The sequence below is a fragment of the Schistocerca cancellata genome, chromosome 6, assembly GCF_023864275.1.
Source record: "Schistocerca cancellata isolate TAMUIC-IGC-003103 chromosome 6, iqSchCanc2.1, whole genome shotgun sequence".
Classification (NCBI taxonomy): Eukaryota; Metazoa; Arthropoda; class Insecta; order Orthoptera; family Acrididae; genus Schistocerca; species Schistocerca cancellata.
The window spans coordinates 71,516,130-71,540,629 of record NC_064631.1 but is presented as its reverse complement, the minus strand read 5'-3'; the positions used below and the strand labels follow the sequence as shown (position 1 = coordinate 71,540,629).

At 44.5% G+C, this 24,500-nt stretch overlaps 1 protein-coding gene across 1 annotated transcript in view; it reads right to left on the bottom strand.

Annotated features, from left to right (window-relative positions):
* Positions 1–24,500, bottom strand: part of LOC126088144 (lachesin-like) — a 566,198-nt gene that overhangs the window by 66,875 nt on the left and 474,823 nt on the right. The window contains exon 6 of the mRNA XM_049906261.1: positions 9,929–10,099. Within this exon, the coding sequence (XP_049762218.1) occupies positions 9,929–10,099 (171 nt within the window). The remainder of the gene's footprint in view (positions 1–9,928; positions 10,100–24,500) is intronic.

The following is a 24,500-nucleotide window of genomic DNA, read 5'->3' as shown; positions in this document are numbered from 1 at the left end:
ATCGTTGGCGTGGTAATATTTCATGGAGCCAGTCGCCTGGATGACGGCGTATAAGAACCCAACCACTGACCTGGTGTAACAACAAATGCGATCAATCCAACAGGTGACACGTTTCTATTGACCCACAGTGAAATCCCGGTGATGCTGTGCCCACTGCAATCGTATCTTTGGGTCAACACCGAGCCGTTCTCTTCCGGGCGACTTCCCCTGCTTGGTTTTCTGCTTTGGTCGTCCGGTGGCTCTGCCGCCGCGCCGCGGCCTGTGGGCCGAATTTTCGCGGCATGCGAATCCCGTTTAGTCACCCGTGGGAGATAAGTTGGGGCCCCTTGCTGAAGCGATCGGGACGACGGTTGGCCGACTGTGCGAGAAGTGCCCAAAGGCACCGTTCCGCGAGAGGCTGATGGCTATTGCTTTTCCATCGAAAGTGTGTTGCCGCCACAGCCCGTTGTGTTGCTGGACGACGAACTGAGCTCTTAGTAACAAGCTATCAGCTGGCGATTCATTTGCAGCCTTTCCTCTTGTCTCTGATTTCTTCGGGAACGACCGTTTTTTAGTCGGTCACTCGACGACGTGTATTGGGTCTTTCGATCGCTTCTGGGTTCTGTGTGTCCCTGATTACTTGTAATTCGTCCCTATTGCTGCAAAGAGACTGGTTTTAGTATTGTTCAATTCCTTGTGGTGTTGTTTTGTCCGAGGATCTGTGAAGGGGTCCAACTAATGAGAGCCGTACAGGGAAAGACGGCAATTATTGCGCCGATTTGTTAAACTCCTTTTTTAACCTTGTTTTAGAAGTACGCCGTAGCCGCATGAGGAGACGGCTGTCATGTAGCGAACACTGAGGACTGTTGCTGAATTTCCTATAATGGTAAGGTAGAAGTGCAGCATTTGTATCTAGTTAGATCTTTGAATGATCAGTCAGTCTTAACGCTAGAATGAGATTTTCACTCTGCAGCGGAGTGTGCGCTGATATGAAACTTCCTGGCAGATTACAACTGTGTGCCCGACCGAGACTCGAACTCGGGACCTTTGCCTTTCGCGGGCAAGTGCTCTACCAGTTTTAATCTGCCAGGAAGTTTCATATCAGCTCACACTCCGCTGCAGAGTGAAAATCTCATTCTGGAAACATCCCCCAGGCTGTGGCTAAGCCATGTCTCCGCAATATCCTTTCTTTCAGGAGTGCTAGGTCTGCAAGGTTCGCAGGAGAGCTTCTGTAAAGTTTGGAAGGTAGGAGACGAGGTACTGGCAGAAGTAAAGCTGTGAGTACCGGGCGTGAGTCTTAACGCTGTCCGAGTACTGGATTTTTGGAGGCAACTCTTGTTTAAATGTTTGTCAGTAGTACTGGATTTATGGAGGCAACTCTTATTTAAATGTTTATAGCCAGATTCTGGGGACAAATAATAGTTTTGTTGCAGTTATCTTTGATTATTTCTTGGGGTTAAGTGTTATAAACTTACTTATGTGTTTGTGATTTCTTTTTGTAAAAAAAGCGATCAAATTTTCAGAAGGTTAAGTGGCAAATTATTCTTGCGTTTTACGTGGTTACTGTCTAAGTTGATCTAAAACTAATATCAGGTTGCCAGTTTTGCAGGCTGGGCTAGTTAGACATGTTACGCGCTGACCCAGCTCCTAGTCGTCCGACCAGCCAACAAACTGTCCCTGTGTGCCTCACCAGCCGGCTAAGTGGACGACGGGAGGGGAAGCGGGCGCGGTTCCGGCCGGAGGCTGCTGCTGCAGTAGGACCTCACTCGCACTGCTATTCCGTGCCCAGCTGTGGTTAAGGGTGGTCGGCCACTTAAGCTCTTACGCTTACTGCGACGCTCTGTCTGGGGATCTACTTAATTTCCCGTTCCTCATTAAGTTTGCCCTTGCCTTCCTTCCCCTCCCGGAATCAAGCTCAAAATTGTGCAAAATAGGAGGGTTTCAAGCCAACAGACAGTTACTAAATTTCACTAATTTAAATTCTGTTGTAAGTTTAGTTCACCACAGATACACACACTGAAGAGCCAGAGAAACTGCTACACCTGTTTAGTATCATGTAGGGCTCCTCGAGCACGCAGAAGCGCCACAGCACGACGTGGCATGGACTCCACTAATGTCTGAAGTAGTGCTGGAGGGAACTGACACCATGAATCCCGAAGGGCTGTCCGTAAATCCGTAAGAGTACGAGGGGGTGGAGATCTATTCTAAAGAGCACGTTTCAAGGGGTCCCAGATATGCTCAATAATGTTCATGTCTGGGGAGTTTGGTGGCCCGTGGAAGTCTTTAAACACAGAAGAGTGTTCTTGTAGCCACTACATAGTGTTTCTGGTCGTGTGGGGTTTCGAATTTGTCACAGTCCGTCGGAATGCACAGTGAACATGAATGGATGCAGGTGATACAGGTGATCAGTTAGGATGCTTACGCATGTGTCACTTGTCAAAACGTATCAGAGGTCCCATATCACTCCAACTGCACACGCCCCACACCATTACAGAGCCTCCACCAGCTTGAAGAGTCCCCTGTTGACATGCAGGGTCCATGGATTCGTGAGGTTGTCTCCATAGCAGTACACGTCCATCCGCTCGATACAATTTCAAACGAAACTCGTCCGACCAGGCAACATGTTTTCAGTCATCAATAGTCCAATGTCGGTATTGATGGGCCCTGGTGGCGTAAAGCTTTGTGTCGTGCAGTCATCAAGGATAAACGAGTGGGCCTTTGGATCCAGAAGCCCATATCGTTGATGTTCCGTTGAATGGTTCGCACGCTGACACTTGTTGATAGCCTACCATTGAAATCTGCAGCAATTTGCTGTAGGGTTCCACTTATGTCACGCTGAACGATTTTCTTCAGTCGTCTTTGGTCCCGCTCGTGCCCGATCTTTTTCCGGCTGCAGCGATGCCAGAGATTCGATGTTTATACATATGTATTTGAAAGTGTTGCCAGCTTACCAAAAACTTAACCCCTAAAGACCACCTCAAGATGGCGGCGAGTGAGTGACGTGCGTTAGCTTGGCTCGCAAGTTAACGTGAAATCTGGAGGTGTTTTAAGCTGTTAAGCTAGTCTACATATACTAAACCCGTATATCTACTGCCAGGTGTCGTATTTTACATCACATACTGAGCACCAATTACACGGAATCGCACTTAAAATGGAAAATCGCCGAACAACACGCAGTGCAGCCAACGGCCAGGCCGGCGACAGCGCAGGGGTGGAGTCTACACCGGGAGTTGCGGCCGCTCCGCCCGGCATCGCTGACGTCGCCGCACTCGTGACGTCTGCGGTGAGTGCCGCGCTGCAGGCTAAGGAGACGCTCGGGCTCGTTGTTCAAACCATCACTGATGCTGTCACTGCTGCAGTGACGGACAAAATACAGAAAACTCTGGAGGCGAATGCGAGCGAGATCCGTGCACTGGACACATCGTTAAAAGCAAGTGAGGAGAGAGCACGACTGCTCGAACAGAAATTGATCGAGAAGACGGACGAGCTCGAACAATACCAGAGACGCAATAATCTCAGACTGTTCGGCATTCCAGAGAGCAGCAGAGAGAACACAGATGAACTAGTCATAAGCCTTGTCCAAGAAAAGCTAGGCGTGCAGGTGAATCTGAGTGACATTGAGTGGGTTGTTGGTCGCCAGGTTCTGCAAAACCAAGGCCTATAATAGTGAAATTTGTGTCCTATAGGAAAAGATCTGAAATCTTCAGAGCAAAGAAGAATCTCGCGAAGTCGGGTCTGACAGTACGCGAGGATCTGACATCTGAAAGACTAAACATTTTGAAGAGATTGATTTCGAAATTTGGGCTACAGAACGTATGGACAAACGACGGCAGGATAATGGTTAATACCTAAAACGGAAAGAGAACAATTTGCAGTGTTAATGAACTCGAAAGCCTGTGCTTTATAAGCTAAATCATGTCTAATCTTGCTGCCACTACCCTGTATGTTTATATTGTTTACACTGTCAACCATAACTTAACTAATGTATTATCAAATTTTTCGTTTCTCCACATAACTATTTTTTATCTCTAATTGTTTTCTAACGTAATTTTTGTTATTATCTCTATTATCAACTTTTCGTTTCTCCACATAACTATTGTCATCTCTAATAGTTTTCTTATGTAATTTTGTTAATTACATAAGGTAGTCTCACTTCCATCTTTAATTAGCAACCCACCATCATACTTTAGTTGTTATCCTCATAAGTGCAATTAATATCACACTCTACCGTTACGTGCAGATTACTCCCGTTGTGTTTGGCGAAATTCCTTCCCCTGCCAGCCCACGGCTACTTCCAGAACCGTTGCAGACCTCGCTGACTTTGGCCGCAGCTCCCGTTGCCTCCCCGGGGAAGCATCCGTCCCCCTCTCGGCCGCTCTCACTGCTCAGAACTGGGAGGACACTCCCTCACCCCCCCCCCCCCCCTTCACACGCCTTCCGCATTACTCATGCCAGACCCTCTTGTTACCGCTAACCACGACCCGCAAACATCTGTCGGCAGTCTCCTCGGGAAATCAACACCCGAACGCACCAAGCTGCATATTGCACAGCTCACTTAGACAAGTTCAAATATATATTTCAGAATACTGATATACACGTAATACTTTTGTCAGAGACTTGGCTGAAACCAAGTATTCCTACAACTTCCGTAAACCTAGATTGCTATATCTTTCTCAGGCACGACAGATGCAACATACGAGGGGGCGAAGTAGGGGCGTACATACGCTCTGATTTGTCACCTATTGTACTACACACGTCCGACAACAATGTAGATAAAGAAGAGGAATATATGTTCATAGAGATCAAATCCCTTAACAGAAAGTGCTTAATATGGGTCCCTTACAAACCTCCTAAAGTAGGCGGGTTCGCCTGCTTCTAAATTGCTCTCTCTAGTCGCGAATCGTCATATGAACATGTAATAATAGCAGGTGACACTAACATTAATATTCTGCGCAATAGTCCTTCCAGTGGGAAATTTAAGAGGATGCCTTCTTCCTTAAATATGACGCTACTTCAGCTGGCACCTACTCATCACACGACTACCAGTCACACATTCATAGATTTGTTTGCAACGAAATCTCCAAACAGAATAATCCGCACCTCTCAAATATCTGCGCCTGGCATGTCTGCCCATGACATCATTTTCATGACGTGTTCACTAGAATGTCCTAGAAAGAAACAAAAACTGTCTACATACCGAGACTTCAAACGCATAAATTTGCCTGAACTCGAAACTGACGCACAAGAAATAGTTTGGGGGATGACCTCTACTCCCCTCATGGACATAAACGACAAACTCCAAGATTTCACTAAGAAAATTACTCAACTATATGACAAATACGCTCCAATAAAGACCAGAAAAGTAAAAAGGAAACCTGCACCTTGGCTGACTGATAAAATAAAACAGCTCATGAATCTCAGAGACGCTGCACATCGAGCATACAAGATACACCCTACACCTGAAAATCACACTGTATGCAAGCAGAAGCGAAACAAAGTCAGTCAAGTGTTGAGAAACGCTAAGCTCAGGCATGCCCGTACATTAGCTGACAATAGATGTAGACCAGCTATTCTGTGGAAAAATCTCCGTAGTCTCCGTTTAGGCAAAATAAAAGTTGCAGAAAATCACTTGGTCCCAGCTGAAGAACTAAACCGATTCTTCACGTTGCCTACAACCAAAATTGAACCGAAAAAAAAAAATAAATAAAAAAATAAAAAAAAAATAAAAAAAAAGAAACAGAGAATCATTGATTACTTCTTGGAGATGAACGACTATAGCAAAGAAAAATTCTATCTACGGCACGTCACTTGCAATACTGTCAAGAAAGCCATAATGCGGATTACATCAGCATCTACTGGACATGATGGCATCACTATCCAGATGGCAAAACTTATTATTGATCAACTACTGCCCTCTACAACAGACATTTTCAACGATTCATTAATCACAAGTGTTTTCCCTGAGGCCTGGAAACTGGGACAAATTAAGCCACTGTCTAAAAAGGACATCGCCACAGCACCCTCTGACTACCGCCCCATTTGAGTTCTTCCTGCACTATCAAAAGCGTTACAATATGTAGTCCATGACCAGCTCACCAACTACCTAACTACTAACAACCTACTAGACGAATACCAATCAGGTTTCCGTAAACATCGAAGCACAACATCCACACTGATAAAGGTGACAGATGACCTGAAACTTGCCACGGACAGACAAGAGGCGACTATCATTTGCTTCTTAGATTTCAGCAAAGCATTTGATACTGTCGACTTCGACATCTTACTAGCCAAACTTAGCGGTCTAAATTTCTCACCAAGTGCAGTGCAATAGTTTCGCTCATACATGACGTCTTGTCAGCAACCCGTCCTGTCCGGGAATATAAAATCACAATGGCGGCAGGTAGTGTCAGGCGTTCCCCAAGGCTCAGTACTAGTTCCCCTATTCTTCTCTCTGTATGTCAATGATGTGTCATCGGTTCTGACTTATTGCAAATATCATATGTATGCTGATGACCTTCAGTTGTATCTAAGTGCGAAACCAAGCAATCTTAAGAAAGCTATTGAAAATTTCAATAGTGATCTCGATGCACTATCAAAATGGGCACAGGATATAGGACTAAAACTGAACCCATCTAAAATCCAAGCGATACTTGTTGGTCACTCTAAGCTCATTAGCCCAAAACATCGGAAATCCGTACCATCTCTTATCCTAAATGGAACAAATATTAACTTCTCTCCCCCAGCAAAGAGTTTGGGAGTAACAATAGATGAAAATCTGAATTGGACAGAGCACGTAACTGCAGTGTGCAAAAAAGCATCAGCATCCCTTCATGTCCTACAATAATATAAGAAACTCTTCCCTTTCGATCTGAAAAAGAAATTAGTACAAACGCTTATACTCCCAGTTATTGACTACAGCGATATTATCCTACAAGGCCTCTCTCAGGAAAACTCGCGACGTCTGGAACTGGTCATGAATGCCTGCGTCCGATATATCTGTGACGTTCGACTTTTTGATCACATTTCACCAGCATATGCAAAATTGTCCTGGCTGCGTGCAGACAAGCGCAGAGATTTTCATACACTCTGTCTCATTTACTACCTTATAAATGTACACTGTCCCTCATATCTCTACTCATTCTTAACGCTTATGTCGGATCAACATGACAGAAACACACGTTCCCATCCATCATAATAAAATCCTCTCTGTTCCACTGCATCGCTCGGTCACCTTCTCCAAGTCCTTTACAGTAGCGGGAACCCGACTCTGGAATAACCTCCCTCGTTACATTAGAGAACTTAAAAACATGTCCGGCTTCAAAAAACAGTTAATGACGTATCTACTTAAGCAACAGTAATGCCTTCCTCTGTACATGAATGTAAATCACCTCATTACTCCCCTCTTTCCTCCTCCTTAAATCTCCCTTCCCCAAAACTCGCTATACTAGTAAACATCTACTTTACACACCAAGATATTAATATACATCTGCACAAATCTTCATTACTATTGCCATTTTTTCTCATATTTATCGTTATTATTTGATTTTTTTTACTGTTACTATTATTGCTTTTATCATAATTTGTATGTATAGCACCTTTTGTAAAAATACTGCCAGTAATTACTTTATTAGGTCTTAGTCATTACACTTTATTCATATTGTGACTAGAGTAGTCTAATTTTCTTATTTAAACTATTGTCATGATGTAACTCTGATGTGTGAAATGCTGCGTGTGTGGAACACTGGTCCGATGTAAGAGAGGGCCTGCTGGCCCTAATCTGATCAGGTTCAATAAATAAAGGCCTGCTTGCTGTCACTGTTTTCACACCGCCGTGGTCTATTTGTTTTGATGCGGGACATTTACTCTCTTAAATTGTTTTGGAACAATTGTAAACTTATCTTGATCTATTTTTCTTGAATCAAAAAATGGTTCAAATGGCTCTGAGCACTATGGGACTTAACTTATGAGGTCATCAATCCCTTAGAACTCAGAACTACTTAAACCTAACTAACGTAAGGACATCACACACATCCACGCCCGAGGCACGTTTCGAACCTGCGACGTAGCGGTCGCGCGGTTCCAGACTGTAGCGCCTAGAACCGCTTGGTTTCTTGAATCGTTTTATTTAATTTTTAAGGGGATATTTATAGGCCTTCTGACCTTGTTGTTATATTTAAATATTTCAAGGCTATTTCTAAGCCTTCTGGCGCTTGGTAATTATTGGTTTTCATCTTACTGGAAATTTTTTAAGAGAGAAGTTTAAAGTAAATTCTAAGCCTTCTGGTGCTCCGTGATTATTGATGTTCATCTTGTTCTAATTTTTTCTTAAAAAAAAAGAAGGATAAATCTTAAAGTAAATTTCTAAGCCCTTCCGGCGCTGTGTGATTATTGGTTGTTGTTAACAATCTTTTGACTTCATTCGATTGTAAAGGAAAATCGCAAATGTTTTCGTGAAATAAATGTAGATGTTGTCAACTACAAGAAATGCTGAATTTCCAACTTGGCCCTTGCATGAATTCCTACCACCACAAATAACAGAACATTTCAATGCACTTCAAACACTGGAACACGTAGGGATCCTGTGACGTGGAGTTCCGCCATTGAACGGCGTGCTCCTAAACAGTTTTGCCTGCACCGGCGTTGCGCCCCGTTGTTACATCTGCCACAGATCGCTGCCTATCCCGGATTACACAATGGGGGATTTTCCGACCTCTTCGTTTTGTGATGAAACCCGGTCGTCCAATTCCATCGGGCCTAATCTTTATTTGAGCATCCGTCAACCACTTTCCATAGGCGTTCACGACCGTAGTACGTCAGCAGGCGACCAGCTTCGCCGTTTCAGAGATTGTCGTTTCCATCCGCAGCTCCACAACAATGTTCCCTTACATCAGTGGAGTCCCGCAATTGCTACCCTATCTTCGCTATAATGACTGCCAATTCGTCTCTCATCTGTTTATATTCTTTGCTTACTGCGTCACGTGCCCGCAACACCATCGGCAGGCAGTGAACCTCGCGTGGGCAGTGGTCATAATGTTTTAGCTCATCAGTGTATAATTTCCATGCAGCAATGAACAGGCTGATTATGGCATAGCTCTCGATGTCTTACGAACAGGGTGACAGTTATTGACCTGTATGAAATAATATCGTCTTAACTTCTGAACGGTTTGAGTTAGGACGCACAAGCTGCACGGTTGGCTGCGGGGCACAATGGAAATTAGTATGCGCATTATGGTTTGGTTTAGCGGCGAAGCACACTTTTATTTGGAAGGTTCGTCAGTGTGCAAAATTTGTACATTTGGGCGACTGAGAAACCGCATTTCGCGATCGAAAAGTCTCTTCAGCCTCAACATGAGACTGTGTAGTGACCAGTCAAGGAATAATCGGTGAGATATTCCTTGACGGCAGGGTGACTACCGAACGGTACGTAAAGGTTTTGGAAGATAATTTCATCCCCATTATCCAAAGTGACCCTCATTTCGACAAGATGTGGGTTACGCAAGACGCAGTTCGATCCCATAGAAGCAGGAGAGTGTTTGATGTCCTGGAGGAGCACTATGGGGACCGCATTCTGGCTCTGTGGTACCCAGAGGCCACTGGCCGTACTGTCCGGATCTGAACACATGCTACTCCTTCTTCTGGGACTATATTAAAGGCGAGGTGAACAGCAACAACCCCAGAACCATTGCTGAGCTGAAAACACCCATTCAGGAGGTCATCGACAGCATCACTGTTCCAGCACTTCAGTTGGTCATGCAGAATTTCCCTATTCGTCTGCGCCACATCATCGCCAATGATGGCAGGCATATCGAACATGTGATAAACTAAATCCTGATATCTGTAGTGACGTTTTTATGTTGAATAAAGTGTGCACATGCCGTAGTTTGTAACTAATTTACGTGTTTTTTCATATAATTCAATAATTGTCACCCTGTGGGTTGGTCTTGCTTACCGTAGAGTCGGATGTTGCCCTCCGCATCGCCAATGGAGTTCTTGGAGATGCACTTGTAGCCACCGAGGTCGGACTTCTTGATCTTGCGGATGACCAGCTTCATCTGGACGCTGTACAAGGAGCTGTTGATCTCCGTCATGTTGTACTTGTCGTTGGCGATGATCATCTCCCCTGCAACAGGAAGCATGCAGCCAAATGTACAACTCGGATTCGTACATGTATATCGTGCTTCTGTAGATCGGTGACCTTTCGTGCCTCAACTCTTTTTATTGTACGTCTTTCCCCAGTCATGATGGAACATACCGAAGACTTTGCGAGCGCCAATGAGGACTCCGTCTTCGAAAAGTATGCAACTTAAGATTGGAAGATATAGCCGGTTGTTTCGGTTGTGTTACTACGCTGCTAGAGAAGTGCTGCTACATTCGTTACCGGTAGATTTAATGAACACGTAACTGTCACGGAGATACTTCGGGAACCCAAATGGGAAACCCTGGAGGAAAGTCAATGTCCTTTTCGAGGAACACTATTGAGGAAATTTAGGGAAGGGCTCTTCAAGCTGACCTGAGCACTATTCTACCGCTGCCAACGTACGTTGCTAAGAAGCTGATATGAGAAGTTAGAGTTCATACGGAGGCATACAGGCAGTCGTTTCCCAATCAATCTGTTTGCAAGTTGAACAGGAAACGAAATGGCTAGGAGTGTTACGCGGTACCCTCCACCACGCACCGTACGGTGGCTCGAGGAGTATGTAAATGTGACATTCCGATAGCGGGGGAGCACACTGCTATACATCCATTTAGTATGAAATTCTTACAGTTCTATCGAGAGTAAAGAAATAAACTTCTTACAAGAATTGAGACCCGATTTTGATATATTTTAGTTAAAGACTTTCTCGTTTTTAGATTTAAATATTTCGAAATAGAACTCAATAAACAACGTAACACTAGACCTTGGATAAAACCTGAAGACTTAAATTTGTTGGTAGATTTCTAATAAAACAGCATATATTTTAAAGATTGTTTTGCGTTGTAGGCTTCTGTACGATTAGCTTATGAAACAGAGAGAGCTTAAAAAGCGACGATTTGAGAAAAAAAGGCAGTATTGGTGTATCTTGGATATCAGAGCTACATAATTTGTGGAATGCTCCTCGTCTTAAAAAAAAGGTCTTGAACAAGACAGTGTAGTTTCATCCGATCGATAGGTATAACAAAACGGATTTTACTCAGTAGCGCCTTGCTTTCGACTTTGACGAACCAGATATTCAGCATAAGCCAACATTCCTTCAAAATTGTCTTCGAAAGTTTGGTAGAGGTGTAAAACGAAAACTAGAGAGTATGAAGGATTGAAAATAAAGAGAAACCAAGAACAGAGACAAAATAGTAAAAGCAGTGGCAAGCATTTGTTACGATTATACAAATCAAAATATAAAAGTAATCATGTTCTGAAAGCTGCGCACGATGAGGTATTCGACGTAACAAGTGATAAAAGGCGGTGGGACAGGATGACTTTCAATAGAAGTCATCGTTTATTATTCTTATTTTTGTATCGCGCGACAGCTTCCGTTCCTCCTATTTCTATGTTGTTGTTTCCCATTTCTCCAGAGCCCCTCCATCTTATCCCCACGCTGACTTTTCCTTTCTTATGTCCATGCTGTTTTTTTATTTCTCCTGCCTTGAAAGTCTTCTAAATTCAGTGTTTTATTCTTAGAAAGGTTTCTTTCAGTTATTCCGATTATTTGATGTTTCTTTCTACTTCTTTTTTACATCGTTAATATCCATGTTGTTGTCGATTCCTCTTTCCAGAAATACAGGAATATTTGTTTCGTTAGCCTATTCTCATTCATTCGGTGTGCAAAGAATATTAATCAACGCTTTGCCAATACTGATATATTTCTCTGTTTTCGTAGATCTCCTCGTTACTTCCCACTTTCTCTCCATTTGTAGTTCGTATAGAACCAGTTACTTTTCTGCTAATCCTCGTCGTATGTGACTCTACTGCACCGAGGCGACAAAGGCATGAGATATCTCCCAATGTCGTACCGCACCTCGTTTTGCCCGTCATAGTACAGCAACTCGTCGTGGCATCGACTCAGCAAGTCGTAGAAAGTCCCCTGTAGAAATATTGAGCCATGCTGCCTGTACAGACGTCCATAACTGTGAAACTGTTGCCGGTGCAAGATTTTGGGCCCAAACTGACATCTCGATTACGTCCCATAAATGCTCGATTGGATTCACGTTGTCGCCTCACTGTTCTAACGCATACGTTCGTCGCACATCCCATAATAATTTGTGCAATTATTTCACGCACTGTTGCTTGTCTGTTAGCACTGACAACTATACGCATACGCCGCTGCTCTCGGTCTTTAAGAGAAGGCTGTAGGTGGCAGAATTGTCCATGATGAGAGGTAATAACGAATTCCCTAACATTTTCCGAAATGGATATGTCCCATGCGTCTAGTTCCAACTACTATTCCACATTCAAAGTCTGTTAATGAATATCAAGCCGCCATAATCACGTCGGAAACTTTTTCACGTGAATCATCCGAGGGCAAACTAAAGCTCCGCCAGTGCACTGCCCTTTTATACGTACGCGATGCTAGCGCCAACTGTATATATGCATATCACTATCAAATCAAATGGTTCAAATGGCTCTGAGCGCTATGGGACTTAACATCTGAGGTCGTCAGTCCCCTAGAACTTAGAACTACTTAAACCTAACTAACCTAAGGACATCACACACATCCATGCCCGAGGCAGGATTCGAACCTGCGACCGTAGCGCATATCGCTATCCCATGACATTTTTCACCTCAGTATATATCCCGCTGATAGCTCATTGTTACGGCGGCCGGAGTGGCCGAGCGCTTCTAGGCGCTACAGTCTGGAACCGCGCGACAGCTACGGTCGCAGGTTCGAATCCTGCCTCGGGCATGGATGTGTGTGATGTCCTTAGGTTAGTTAGGTGTAAGTAGTTCTAAGTTCTAGGGGACTGATGACCTCAGCAGTTAAGTCCCATAGTGCTCAGAGCCAAGCTCATTGTTACGTATTCCCACGCAAGTAAATATTCTGGTATTACCTCTATGGTTTAATGTTTTAGTTTTGTTTTCCTAGATATGCTTTTATTGTTGTAAATATGTTTTGTGGAACCATATGCTCTTTTCACTTCATGACTCTTGCAGGTATTGAAAATATTTCTTCAGTATAGTTTGGCGAAGAAATTTAAATTTACTAACTTGCTCTATTTTACATGTTTGCGTTTTTGTATGTAGTCTGATGCATTTTTTTTTTTAATTTATCATGAACTTTGCTTTTTCAGCTCAAATTTTGGAATCAGTACAAGTCGCCGTCACATTTTGTGAAAGTATTCCAATATCGTATTTAAAAGCCACGCAGTTTACCTTAATTCCATTTTCTTCCGTCACCAAATAACCGATACAAATTTGTAGTTTTACAGTTCCAAGTTAAAGACCCTCACATTTTTTTCCTAAAACGCAGTTAGACAGCAGAGGTGATAACCCCTCCCCTTTTTCTAACGCCAGTTTCGTTTTTAAATGTGATAAGATAATTCTCCCATTAATCGAACGAGCTATCGTTTTTGTTAAAGTTTCATAAATTTTGTTTGCTAATTTAGATTTATCACCAAACACTCTAATGATTTCCTCTTTTATTCCTCCGTTTACAGAATCAAATGAACCTTGAAATCAATAAGTGACACTATTACAGGTTTGCAAGTTGAGCTTCTGTGGGGAAGTACAGATTAAAAGTCTGTTTCGAAAACCTCCCTGAAATTCATCCATTTGTTTGTCTAAAGTTTCTTCTTGATAATATTTTGTATGGGACTGGCATATGTAACATTTATTTTCAATTTATTTATGCACTTCTTTCATCCGGCAGGCCCTCTCTTACTTACCACACAGTCCTAATACTCTCCCCCCACGCCACCCTCCCCATTCTGTTTCTTTAAAGAATGGAACCTTCACGTTCTTTTTCAATGCACTTCTTCACACATCTCAGTGTTTATGACATTATCTCTTTTGAACTGTGTCTCCTACGGCAATACCACTTCGCGATTACTTTCAGTGGTATTTGTGGATACTTTCTGCAAAATGTGATACGAGTAGATTTGCAATACCGAACTAATAAAATAAAACTTAATCCAGCAATGAGAAAATTATTATTCTACATTGTATGCAAGCTGTATCTGACTGGAGAAATACCGTCAGCCTTCGAAAAGAATGTAATAATTACTATTTTCAAGACGGCACTTGCCAACAGGTATGAGTACTACCGAACCATCTGTTGAACAAGTCAAATACTGACATCAGTTATTTACAGAAGAACGCTAACATTGGTAGAACCGGCCTTCGGGAAGATCAGCTTCGGTTCCTTAGAAAAGCGGGGAAACCGGCGATGCAATACCAACCTTACGTCTTATCTTAGAGTACATACTGAAGAAAGACAAATCATGTTTACACTATTTATAGATTTAGAGGAAAGTGTTCACATGGTTGACTGTTATAGCTAACTGTTATACACTCCCTGAAATTTTGAACGCAGAAGGGGTGAAATATGGGGAGAGAAAAGTTATTAAAACTTGTACAGAACCTACACTGTAATTTTAATAGTCGAGACCGTGAAAGGGAAACAGTAGTTGAGAAAGGGCTGACAGGGAGAGGGCCCCAGAGGTCGGATCGAATTTTTCAAACCATCTACACTATGTGATCAAAAGTATCCGGACACCCCCAAAAAAATACGTCTTTCAAAAGCAGGTGCATTGTGCTGCCCCGTACTGTCAGGCGACGTAATCATTAGACATCGTGCTGAATGGGACGCTCCGCGGAACTCACTGACTTCCAACGTGGTCAGGTGATTGGGCGTCACTTGTGTCATACGTGTGTACGCGAGATTTCCACACTCCTAAACATCCCGAGTTCCACTGTTTCGATGTGATAGTTAAGTGGAAACGTGAAGGGACACGCACGGCACAAAAGCGTACGGGCCGGCATCTATTCACACCATCACACAGGAATTCCAAACTGCATCAAGATTCACTGCAAGTACTACGCAGTTAAGCGGGAGGTGAGAGAACTTGTATTTCATGGTCGAGCGGCTGCTCATAAGTCACACATCACACCGGTAAATGCCAAACGATGCCTCGCTTTGTGTAAGGAGCGTAAACATTGGACGATTGAAAAACGTTGTGTGGAGACACGAATCACGGTACGCAATGTGACGATCCGATGGCTAGGTGTGTGTATTGCTAATGCCCGGTGAACGTCATCTGTCAGCGTGAGTAGTGCCAACAGTAAAATTCGCAAGCTGTGGTGTTATGATGTGGCCGTGTTATCCATGGAGGTGGCTTGCACTCCTTGTTATTTTGCGTGCCACTATCACAGCACAGACCTACATTCATGTTTTAAGCACCTTCTTGCTTCTCCCTGCAGAAGAGCAATTCGGAGATGGCGATTGCATCTTTCAACACGATCGAGCACCTGTTCATAATGCACGGCCTGTGGCGGAGTGGTTACACGACAATAACATCCCTGTAGTGGACTGGCCTGCGCCGAGTCCTGACCTGAATCCAGCAGAACATCTTTGAGATGTTTTGGAACGCCGACTACGTGCCAGGCCTCACCGACCGACATCGATACCCCCTCCCCCCTCACTGCAGCACTCAGTGAAGAATGGGCTGCCATTCCCCAAGAAACTTTCCAGCACCTGATTGAACGAGAGTGGAAGCTATCATCAGGGCTAAGGGTGGGCCAAAACCATACTGAAATCCAGCATTACGATGGAGGGCGCCACGAACTTGTAAGTCATTTTCAGCCAGATATATGGATAAGTTTGATCACATAGTGTATATGGTGATGTAGGTTATCACCTCTGCAGCTATTCGGTGTGGTGAGCCCTCGTTTGCGAGTAATCAACGAAAATAAATTCGGAACTTCATGCAAATATCTTAACAATGCTAACAGCACACAGAACTTTGCTGTGGCATAGTACCTGACATGCAGAAGGTTATAGGTACGAATCTCATTAGGTGCAATAGTTTTTATTTCTAACTATCGAAATGTTTTTGATCATTATTAGTTACTGGTTCAAATGCATTTTTTAAAATTTCTAATCATCTGTCATGTCATTTAAACCATCATACCACCAAAATCACCCTCAGGGGGCTCAGCATTTAGTTGCTGGGTACTGGCTTGGTGACCATGGGATCCCTGAGCTGGGGACTGGGAAGTGTCACCAGTCCTCAATACCATAAGCTCTGAGCGTGTTTCAATGACCACCGTAAGGCGCGACGGTTGAAAGTTGTATGGTACAGAGCCCAGGGATCTTGACTTAACTGCCTGGGTCGCGAGGATGGTATAAACCTCTATAAAAAAAAAAAAAAAAAAAAAAAAAAAACATCAATCTCAAGGTGTGCTGCGCGCCGAGGAGACGCACGGCTGTTGAGGTAGAACAGTTGCTAGCGGGCGACCTCTGGGGAACCTGCAGCCTCCCGGTTGTATTAGGCTTACCCAGGCAAGCGGGGCACTATCTGGGTAGACATTCCTTTCCCTGGCTGCTCGTGGGACCACCATGAAAAGAAATTCGAATAGTGCGCAAGCACGAGTCTCTAAGAAAGGAAAGTTCAATGCTTTAAAATATGACCCCCAATTGTTCCCTTCCCTGCCCACACCAGGGGAGGAACGGCGGTCTAAATTACCTGGTGAGATGCATTCTCCTCAATTTCTGGTTTGCAGCCGAACAGATGGGGACTCATTTCTGACCACAAAATCTCAGTTTTTTGTGTAAAATTTAGAGGACAAGTTTGGAGAAGTTGAGGGCATGTTTAAAATGAGGTCTGAAGAAGTCCTCATACAGACAGCATTCCCAGCACAGTCACGGGCATTGCTTGCTTGTGACAAGCTCGGTGATGTTGCAGTCTCCATTACGCCTCATAAGAGCCTCAATATGGTTCAGCGACTTATTTTTCATCATGACCTGTTGTTGCAGTCTGACGACGAGCTTCCATACCACAGTTGGAGGGTCCATGATGTGGTAGCGACCACTTTTCTACCCTTGTTTCTCTTCTTCAATCCCAACCCCTTGACCAGCTGCCACGATGGTCTCTTCATGGAGCTGATCGGGCAGCCTACACCTCAGCTACTATGGCCAATGATCCGCTTCCTGGTGACATTGATTTGGCAGTGGAGGAGGTCACTATGGCCATTGTTTCTGCTGCCGAGGCAACTGCCCCCTGTTCTTCAAGTACCCTAAGGCGTAAGTCAGTCCCTTGGTGGACACCAGAGATTGCAGAAGCTATCCAGCACCGCCGGCGAGCCCTGCAACGACACCGGCGTCATCCTTCTCTAGAGAATCTGGTTGCCTTTAAACGGCTGTGGGCCCGGGCTCGGCGGTTAATCCAGCGGAGCAAACAGGACTGCTGGGAACGATATGTTACCACCATAGGTTCTCGCACCTCGCCATCTCAGGTCTGGTCGCAGGTTCGGCGCATTTTTGTTTTTTGCCCTCATTCGTCTGTCCCTTGCCTTTCGCTTCAGGGTACACTCTGTACTGACCCAATCGCCACCGTCGAACATCTGGCAGAGTACTTCGCTCGTAGTTCGGCAACAGCAGGCTACAGCGCAGAATTCCGCGCCATTAAAGAGCATGCTGAGCGTACTCAGTTGTCGTTTCGCAAGCGCCGTTGGGAACGATACAATGCCCCGTTTGGTGAATGTGAGTTAAAAAGTGCCCTTACAGTTTGCCCCGACACCTCTCCAGGTACAGACCGAATTCACAACCAGTTTCTTTGCCATCTCTCTGCGCACTGTCAGGGTGAATTACTCGCCCTGTTTAATCGCATTTGGATGGAGGGCATTTTCCCAACTCGTTGGCAGGATAGTGTTATCATCCCGGTGCTGAAACCTGGTGCAGATCTGCTGGTGATTGATAGCTATCACCCTATCAGCCTTACCAACGTTATGTGCAAACTCCTGGAATGGATGGTGAGTCGGCAGCTCATGTGGATCCTCGAAGCTCGGGGCCTCCTGGCCCAGCAACAGGGAGCCTTCCATCAGGGCAGCTCAGCAATTGACAATTTAGTCTCGCTAGAGTCGGCTATTCGTACAGCTTTTACTCGGCGAGGAGATCTAGTTGCTGTTTTCTTTGATCTTCGGAAGGTGTACGATACCACCTGGCGCCATGATATCCTTGCTATGCTGCACGAATTGGGCTTACGGGGTCCACTTCCGATTTTTCTACGGAATTTTCTCTCCAATCGCTCCTTTTGGGTTAGAGTTGGCACTTATTTTAGCTCTGCTCATATTCAGGAGAACGGTGTCCCGCAGGGCTCGGTTTTCAGTGTTCCCCTCTTTTTGGTGGCGATTAATGGTCTTGCGGCTGCATTGAGCTCATCGCCCTCTTCCTCTCTATATGCCGATGATTTTTGTCTTTATTACAGTTCCCCAAGCATCAGTGTCGCTGAACGGCGGCCGCAGAGAGCTATCCGTAAGGCACATTTTTGGGAATCCAACCATGGTTTTCAGTTCTCAGCCTCCAAGACCCGAGTGATGCATTTCTGTCGTCATCGAACAGTCCACCTCCATCCAGAGCTCTACCTTGCCAATGAACTCCTTCCTATTGAGGAGACGCATCACTTTCTTGGCATGCTGTTTGATGCTCAGCTGCTTGGACACCTCGTCTTCGCGAGCTTAAACAACAGTTCTGGCAGCACCTCAACATCCTTCACTGCCTCAGCTACACCATTTGGGGGGCTACACAAACAACCCTCATAAAGCTCTATAAGGCCTTAATCCAGTCCCATCTCGACTATGGGAGCTTGGTGTACGACTCAGCAGCATCTTCAACTTTGCAGATCCTCGACCCAATTCTCCATTGTGGCGTCAGACTGGCGTCAGGTGCCTTCCGCACTAGTCCGGCGACTAGCCTTCTTGTAGAAGCTGGAATACCTCCCCTACGATTCCGCCGACAACAGTTGCTTGCGTCATACATCGCCCGCGTCCATGCCTCTCCCGACTACCCATTTCCCAAATCTTGGTTCGGAACCGCTTACCTCTCCACTCTTCTCTCATCCCTCCTCAAAACATCCACCCACACAAACCCTCTCCTACACACTACGTTTAAATGCTACATTCCCATGATACCATTATCCGTGGTATTCCTCACTCACTCATCTCTCACTCATCTATCTCTTTTAATCAGTCACCCATCTGCTTTTCCGTTTTACTCTATGCAACTATCTGGGTTTATATCTTCGTATGTGGCACTCATTTTACATTCATCTGTGTCTATATTTTAGTTAATCACTGAATCAACCTTGTATGTTTTAACTTACGCAATCTGAACACCTTTCATTGTACAAAATGTTTCTTTTGTCAAACGGCATGTCCTACTTTTATATCATGCTTTTTAAAAATTTTCCTCTCAGGTTACTGAAGAGCGGCAAATTGTATCCGTTTACAGCCTACCCCCGCCCATATGGAGCTGGGGGATGAAATAATGATAAAAAAAGAAAAGACTACTTTGTTGTGGTGTATGCTAGCTTCGCTGTGTGCTCCATGCTATTCTTGTTTCCGGTTCTAAACTTTGGATGTTTAATGTAATGCATGTGTCCAGTTCGCAGCGCTAATGACTTTGCGAAATGAAAGAGATGTTTCCATGACGTCCTGGGTCTTGTGCTGTGATTGACTGACTGAAACAAACGGAGCAGTCGCCATGTTGATTTAAGTGTTTGCGTACTGTATTTATTGGATTTCTTATTTATACGAGGGCTATCGCCAAAGTACATTACGTTTTCGTTTGTGTCCGTTAGGGGTGGGGCTAGCGCGGCCATCTTGGTGTCATGGCATTCCGCCGCTCAATCGGCATCCTGCCGTGCTAGTGAGAGGTTCGTGCTGTACTCCGTTGAGTTACTGTGACAGTTTGAAATGTCAGCGTTAATTTAAAATGCCGCGAAGTGTGAAGTGCGTGCCGTAATAAGGTTTCTGACTGCAAAAAACTGTACACAGATAGAAATCTATCGGCAGCTTTGTGAAGTGTATGGGGGCAACATAATCACTGAAGGTGGAGTGCGTCAATGGGTCATAAAATTTAAAAATGGCCGAACTAACGTTCACGACGAAGAGCGAAGTGGAAGACCCAGCATAGTGACTGCCGAACTTGTCGAAAAACTCGATGCCGCGGTCCGTGAAAACCGCAATTTCACAATAACGGAACTCTCTATGAGTTTTCCACAAATTTCACGAAGTTTGTTGCACGAAATCATTACCGAAAAGCTTGGTTACCAAAAGTTTTGTGCAAGATGGATACCAAAAATCTTGACAGAGATTCACAAAAATCAGCGAATGGCTGCAGCGTTAACGTTTTTGGACGCTAACGAGAAAGATGGCGACTCATTACTCGATCGCATCGTTACTGGTGACGAAACATGGATTAAGCATGTGAACTGCGAGACAAAATTGCATTCAATGCAGTGGGGGCACACAAATTCCCCCCAAAACCCGAGAAATGCATGCAGACAATGTCGGCAAGGAAGGTGATGGCGACTGTCTTTTGGGAAAGAAAAGGTGTGATTTTTGTGGATTTCCTGGAAAGAGGCACTACAATAAACTCTCAAAGGTATTGCCAAACTCTGCACAATCTCAGAAGAGCAATACAAAACAAGCGCAGGGGAAGTTGGGCTCAAAGATGTTGCTGATTCACGACAACGCCCGGGCCCACACGGCAAATGCCACTCGTGAAGTTCTATAATCTTTTAAGTGGGAGTTGTTTCCTCATCCGCCGTACATTCCCGACCTGGCACCGAGCGGCTTCCACTTTTTCCCAGCAATGAAGAAGTGGTTGGCTATGCAGCGTTTTGATGACGACGCACAGCTTCAAGAAGAGGTAACCACGTGGTTGAAGGCGCAGGCGGCCGAATTTTACGACGAAGGAATTTCCAAGCTCGTCCATCGCTACGATAAGTGCCTTAATTTAAATGGCAACTATGTAGAAAAGTAGTATTTTAAGTGTGGCTTTCATCTGTATATAATAAAAAAAATTTCCAATACTTCATTTATTTTTAATTCCTAAACGTAATGTACTTTGTGGATAGCCCTCGTACTTGCCTGTCATGAAAATAAGCAGTATTAGTGCTCCAACATTAGGCGCGTAATGGGGCCCCTTAGCAACAAGGCTGCCAAAGAGAGGAGGGGAGCCAGTGTGCATTCCGTGTGCATAACGGAGAGAGTCATTCCGGATGTGGAAAGGGTGCTTCGGATGCCACGAAGAATTCAGCCAACTGCAACTGCAGGAGGTGGCCCATGTCGGTGGCAATGACGTGTGTCGCTATGGATCGGAGGGGATTCTCTCTCGTTTCGGGCGGCTAGCGGAAATGGTAAAGACTGCCAGTCTTGCTTCCGAGATTAAGGCGGAACTCGCCATCTGCAGCATCGTCGATAGAACCGACTGTGGTCCTCTGGTGCAGAGCCGAGTGGAGGGTCTGAATCAGAGTCTCAGGCAGTTCTGTGACCCTGTACACTGGAGATACCTTGATTTGCGCCATCGGGTCGTGGGTTTACGGGTTCCGCTTAATAGGTCAGGAGTCCACTACTCACAGGAGACGGCTACACGGGTAGCGGGGCCTGTGTGGAAGGGCGGTTTTATAGGTTAGAGGGTCTCAGGGAACCACAGAAAGGGCGTCCGTCTGAATGGGGGTAGGTAATTGTTGAATCGATCGGTATTGTAGTTGCACAGTGTCGTAGCTGTGTTGGGAAGGAACCAGAGCTCCAAGCCCTAATATGAAGCACTGAAGCTCAAATAGTTATAGCTACAGAAATCTGGATAAAGCAGGAAATAAGTTCAGCCGAAATTTTTTCAAACCATCTAACAGTGTTCAGAAAGGGTAGATTAAATACAGTTGGTGGTGGAGTATTTATTGCTGCCAGAAGCAGTTTGCCCTGTAGTGAAAATGAAGTAGATAGTTCCTTCAAAATAGTATGGGTAGAGGTTACACCTAACAATCGGGATAAACTATTAATTGGATCGTTTTGCCGACCCCCCCTCCCTCCGCGACTCACAAGATACAGTCGCTGAACAGTTGAAACAAAACTTGAGTCTCATTTCAAATAGGTACCCCACTCATACAATCATAGTCGGTGGTGACTCAATCCACCCTCGATATGCTGGAAAAATTATATGTTTAAAGTAGGCGGCTGGCATGAAACGTCATCCAAAATTGTACTGAATGCTTTCTCAGAAAATTATTTTGAACAGTTAGTCCATGAGCCCACTCGAAGCGTAAATGGTTGCAAAAGCATACTTGACCTCTTAGCAACAAATAATCCTGGACAAATAGTGAGTATCGTGACGAATACAGGGATTAGCGACCACAAGGCAGTTGCTGCTAGGCTGAATACCGTAACACGTACAACCATCAAAAAGAAACGCAAAGTACATCTATTTAAAAAAGCTGATAAAAATGTTCTTAACGCCTTTTTAAGAGACAGTCTTCACTCCTTCCGATCTGATCATGTAAGCCTAGAAAAACTGTGGAATGATTTCAAAGAGATAGTATTGACAGAAATTGAGAAGTACATACTGTAGCACATAAATTAATAAGAGATGGTACTGATCCCCCAAGGTACACAAAACGGGTCAGATCGCTGTTGCTGAAGCAGCTCAATTAAAAAGAACGCTAAATCCCCAAGACTGGCAAAGTTTTTCAGAAGTTCGAAATTTAGCGCGTACTTCAATGCGAGATGCTTTTCATAATTTCCGCAACGAAACTCTGTCTCAGAATCTGGCAGAAAACCCAAAGAGATTCTGGTCATAGATAGAGCACAGCAGTGGCAAGAGGCAGTCGGTACCTTCACTGCGCGATAACAACGGTGAAGTAACTGATGACAGTGCCACTAAGGCAGAGTTATTAAACACGGTTCTCCGAAACTCCTTCACCAAAGAAGACGAAGTAAATATTCCTGAATTCCAATCAAGAACAACTGCCAAGATGAGACACATAGAAGTAGATATCCTCGGTGTAGCAAAGCAGCTTCAATCGCTTAATAAAGGCATCCGGTCCAGTTTGTATATCAGTCCAGTTCCTCTCAGCTGATATAATAGCTCCATATTTAGCAATTCTATACAACTGCTCATTCACGATAAGATACGTACGTGAAAACTGAAAACTTGCTCGAGTCTCACCAATAACCAAAAAGGGAAGTAGGACTAATCCGTTGCCAATATAACTAACGTCTATTTGCAGTAGGGTTTTGGAACATATACTGTATTCGAACATTATGAAGTACCTCGAAGAAAATGATTTATTGACACATAGTCAGCACGGATTCCGAAGACACAGGTCTTGCGAAACACAACTAGCTCTTTATACTAATGAAGTAATGAGTGCTATCGACAGGGGATGTCAAATTGATTCCATATTCTTAGATTTCCAGAAGACTTTCGACACCGTTCCTCACAAGCGTCTTCTAAACAAACTGTGTGCCTATGGAATATCGCCTCAGTTGTGCGACTGGATTCGTCATTTCCTATCAGAAAGGTTACAAAAAATGGTTCAAATGGCTCTGAGCACTATGGGGCTTAACTTCTGAGGTCATCAGTCCCCTAGAACGTAGAACTACTTAAACCTAACTAACCTAAGGACATCACACACATCCTTGCCCGGGGCAGGATTCGAACCTGCGACGGTAGCGGTCGCGCGGTCCCAGACTGAAGCGCCTAGAACCGCTCGGCCACACCGACCGGCAAAACAGAAGTAATATCCGGCGTCCCCCAAGGAAGTGTTATAGGCCCTCTATTGTTCCTGACCTATATTAACGACATAGGAGACAATCTCAGTAGCCGTCTTAGATTGTTTGTAGATGATTCCGTCATTTACCATCTTATAAAGTCACCAAATGACCAAACTGGATTTGGAAATGATTTAGACTAGAGATCTGTGTGGTGCAAAAAGTACTGAAAGAGATCCGCTGAATATTATGCGATAAGTCGCAGAAATATGAAAGCTGTAGAACCAACTAAATACTTAGGGATTACAATTACAAATAAGCTAAGTTGCAACGATCACATAGATAATGTTGTGCGTAGAGCAAATCAAAGACTGCGACTCATCGGCAGAAAACTTAGAAGCTGCAACATGTCTATTAAAGAGACTGCTTACACCACGCTTGTCCGCCCTATTCTGGAGTATTGCGGTGCGGTGTGGGATCCACATCAGGATGATATCGAAAAAGTACAAAGAAGGGCAGCTCGTTGTGTATCATCGCGAAATAGGGGAGATAGTGCGACAGACATGATACTTCAATTGGAGAGGCATTCATTCAAACAAAGGCGTTTTACGTTGCGACGGGATCTTCTCATGAAATTTCAGTGGCCAGTTTTCTCGTCCGATTGCGTAAACATTCTGTTGGCACTCGCCTACATAGGGAGAAATGATCATCACGATAAAATAAGAGAAATCAGGGCTCGCACAGAAAACTTAAGTGCTCGCTTTTCCCGCGGGCCGTTCGAGAGTGGAACGGTAGAGAGATAGCTTGAAGGTGGTTCATTGAACCCTCTGCCAGGCACTTT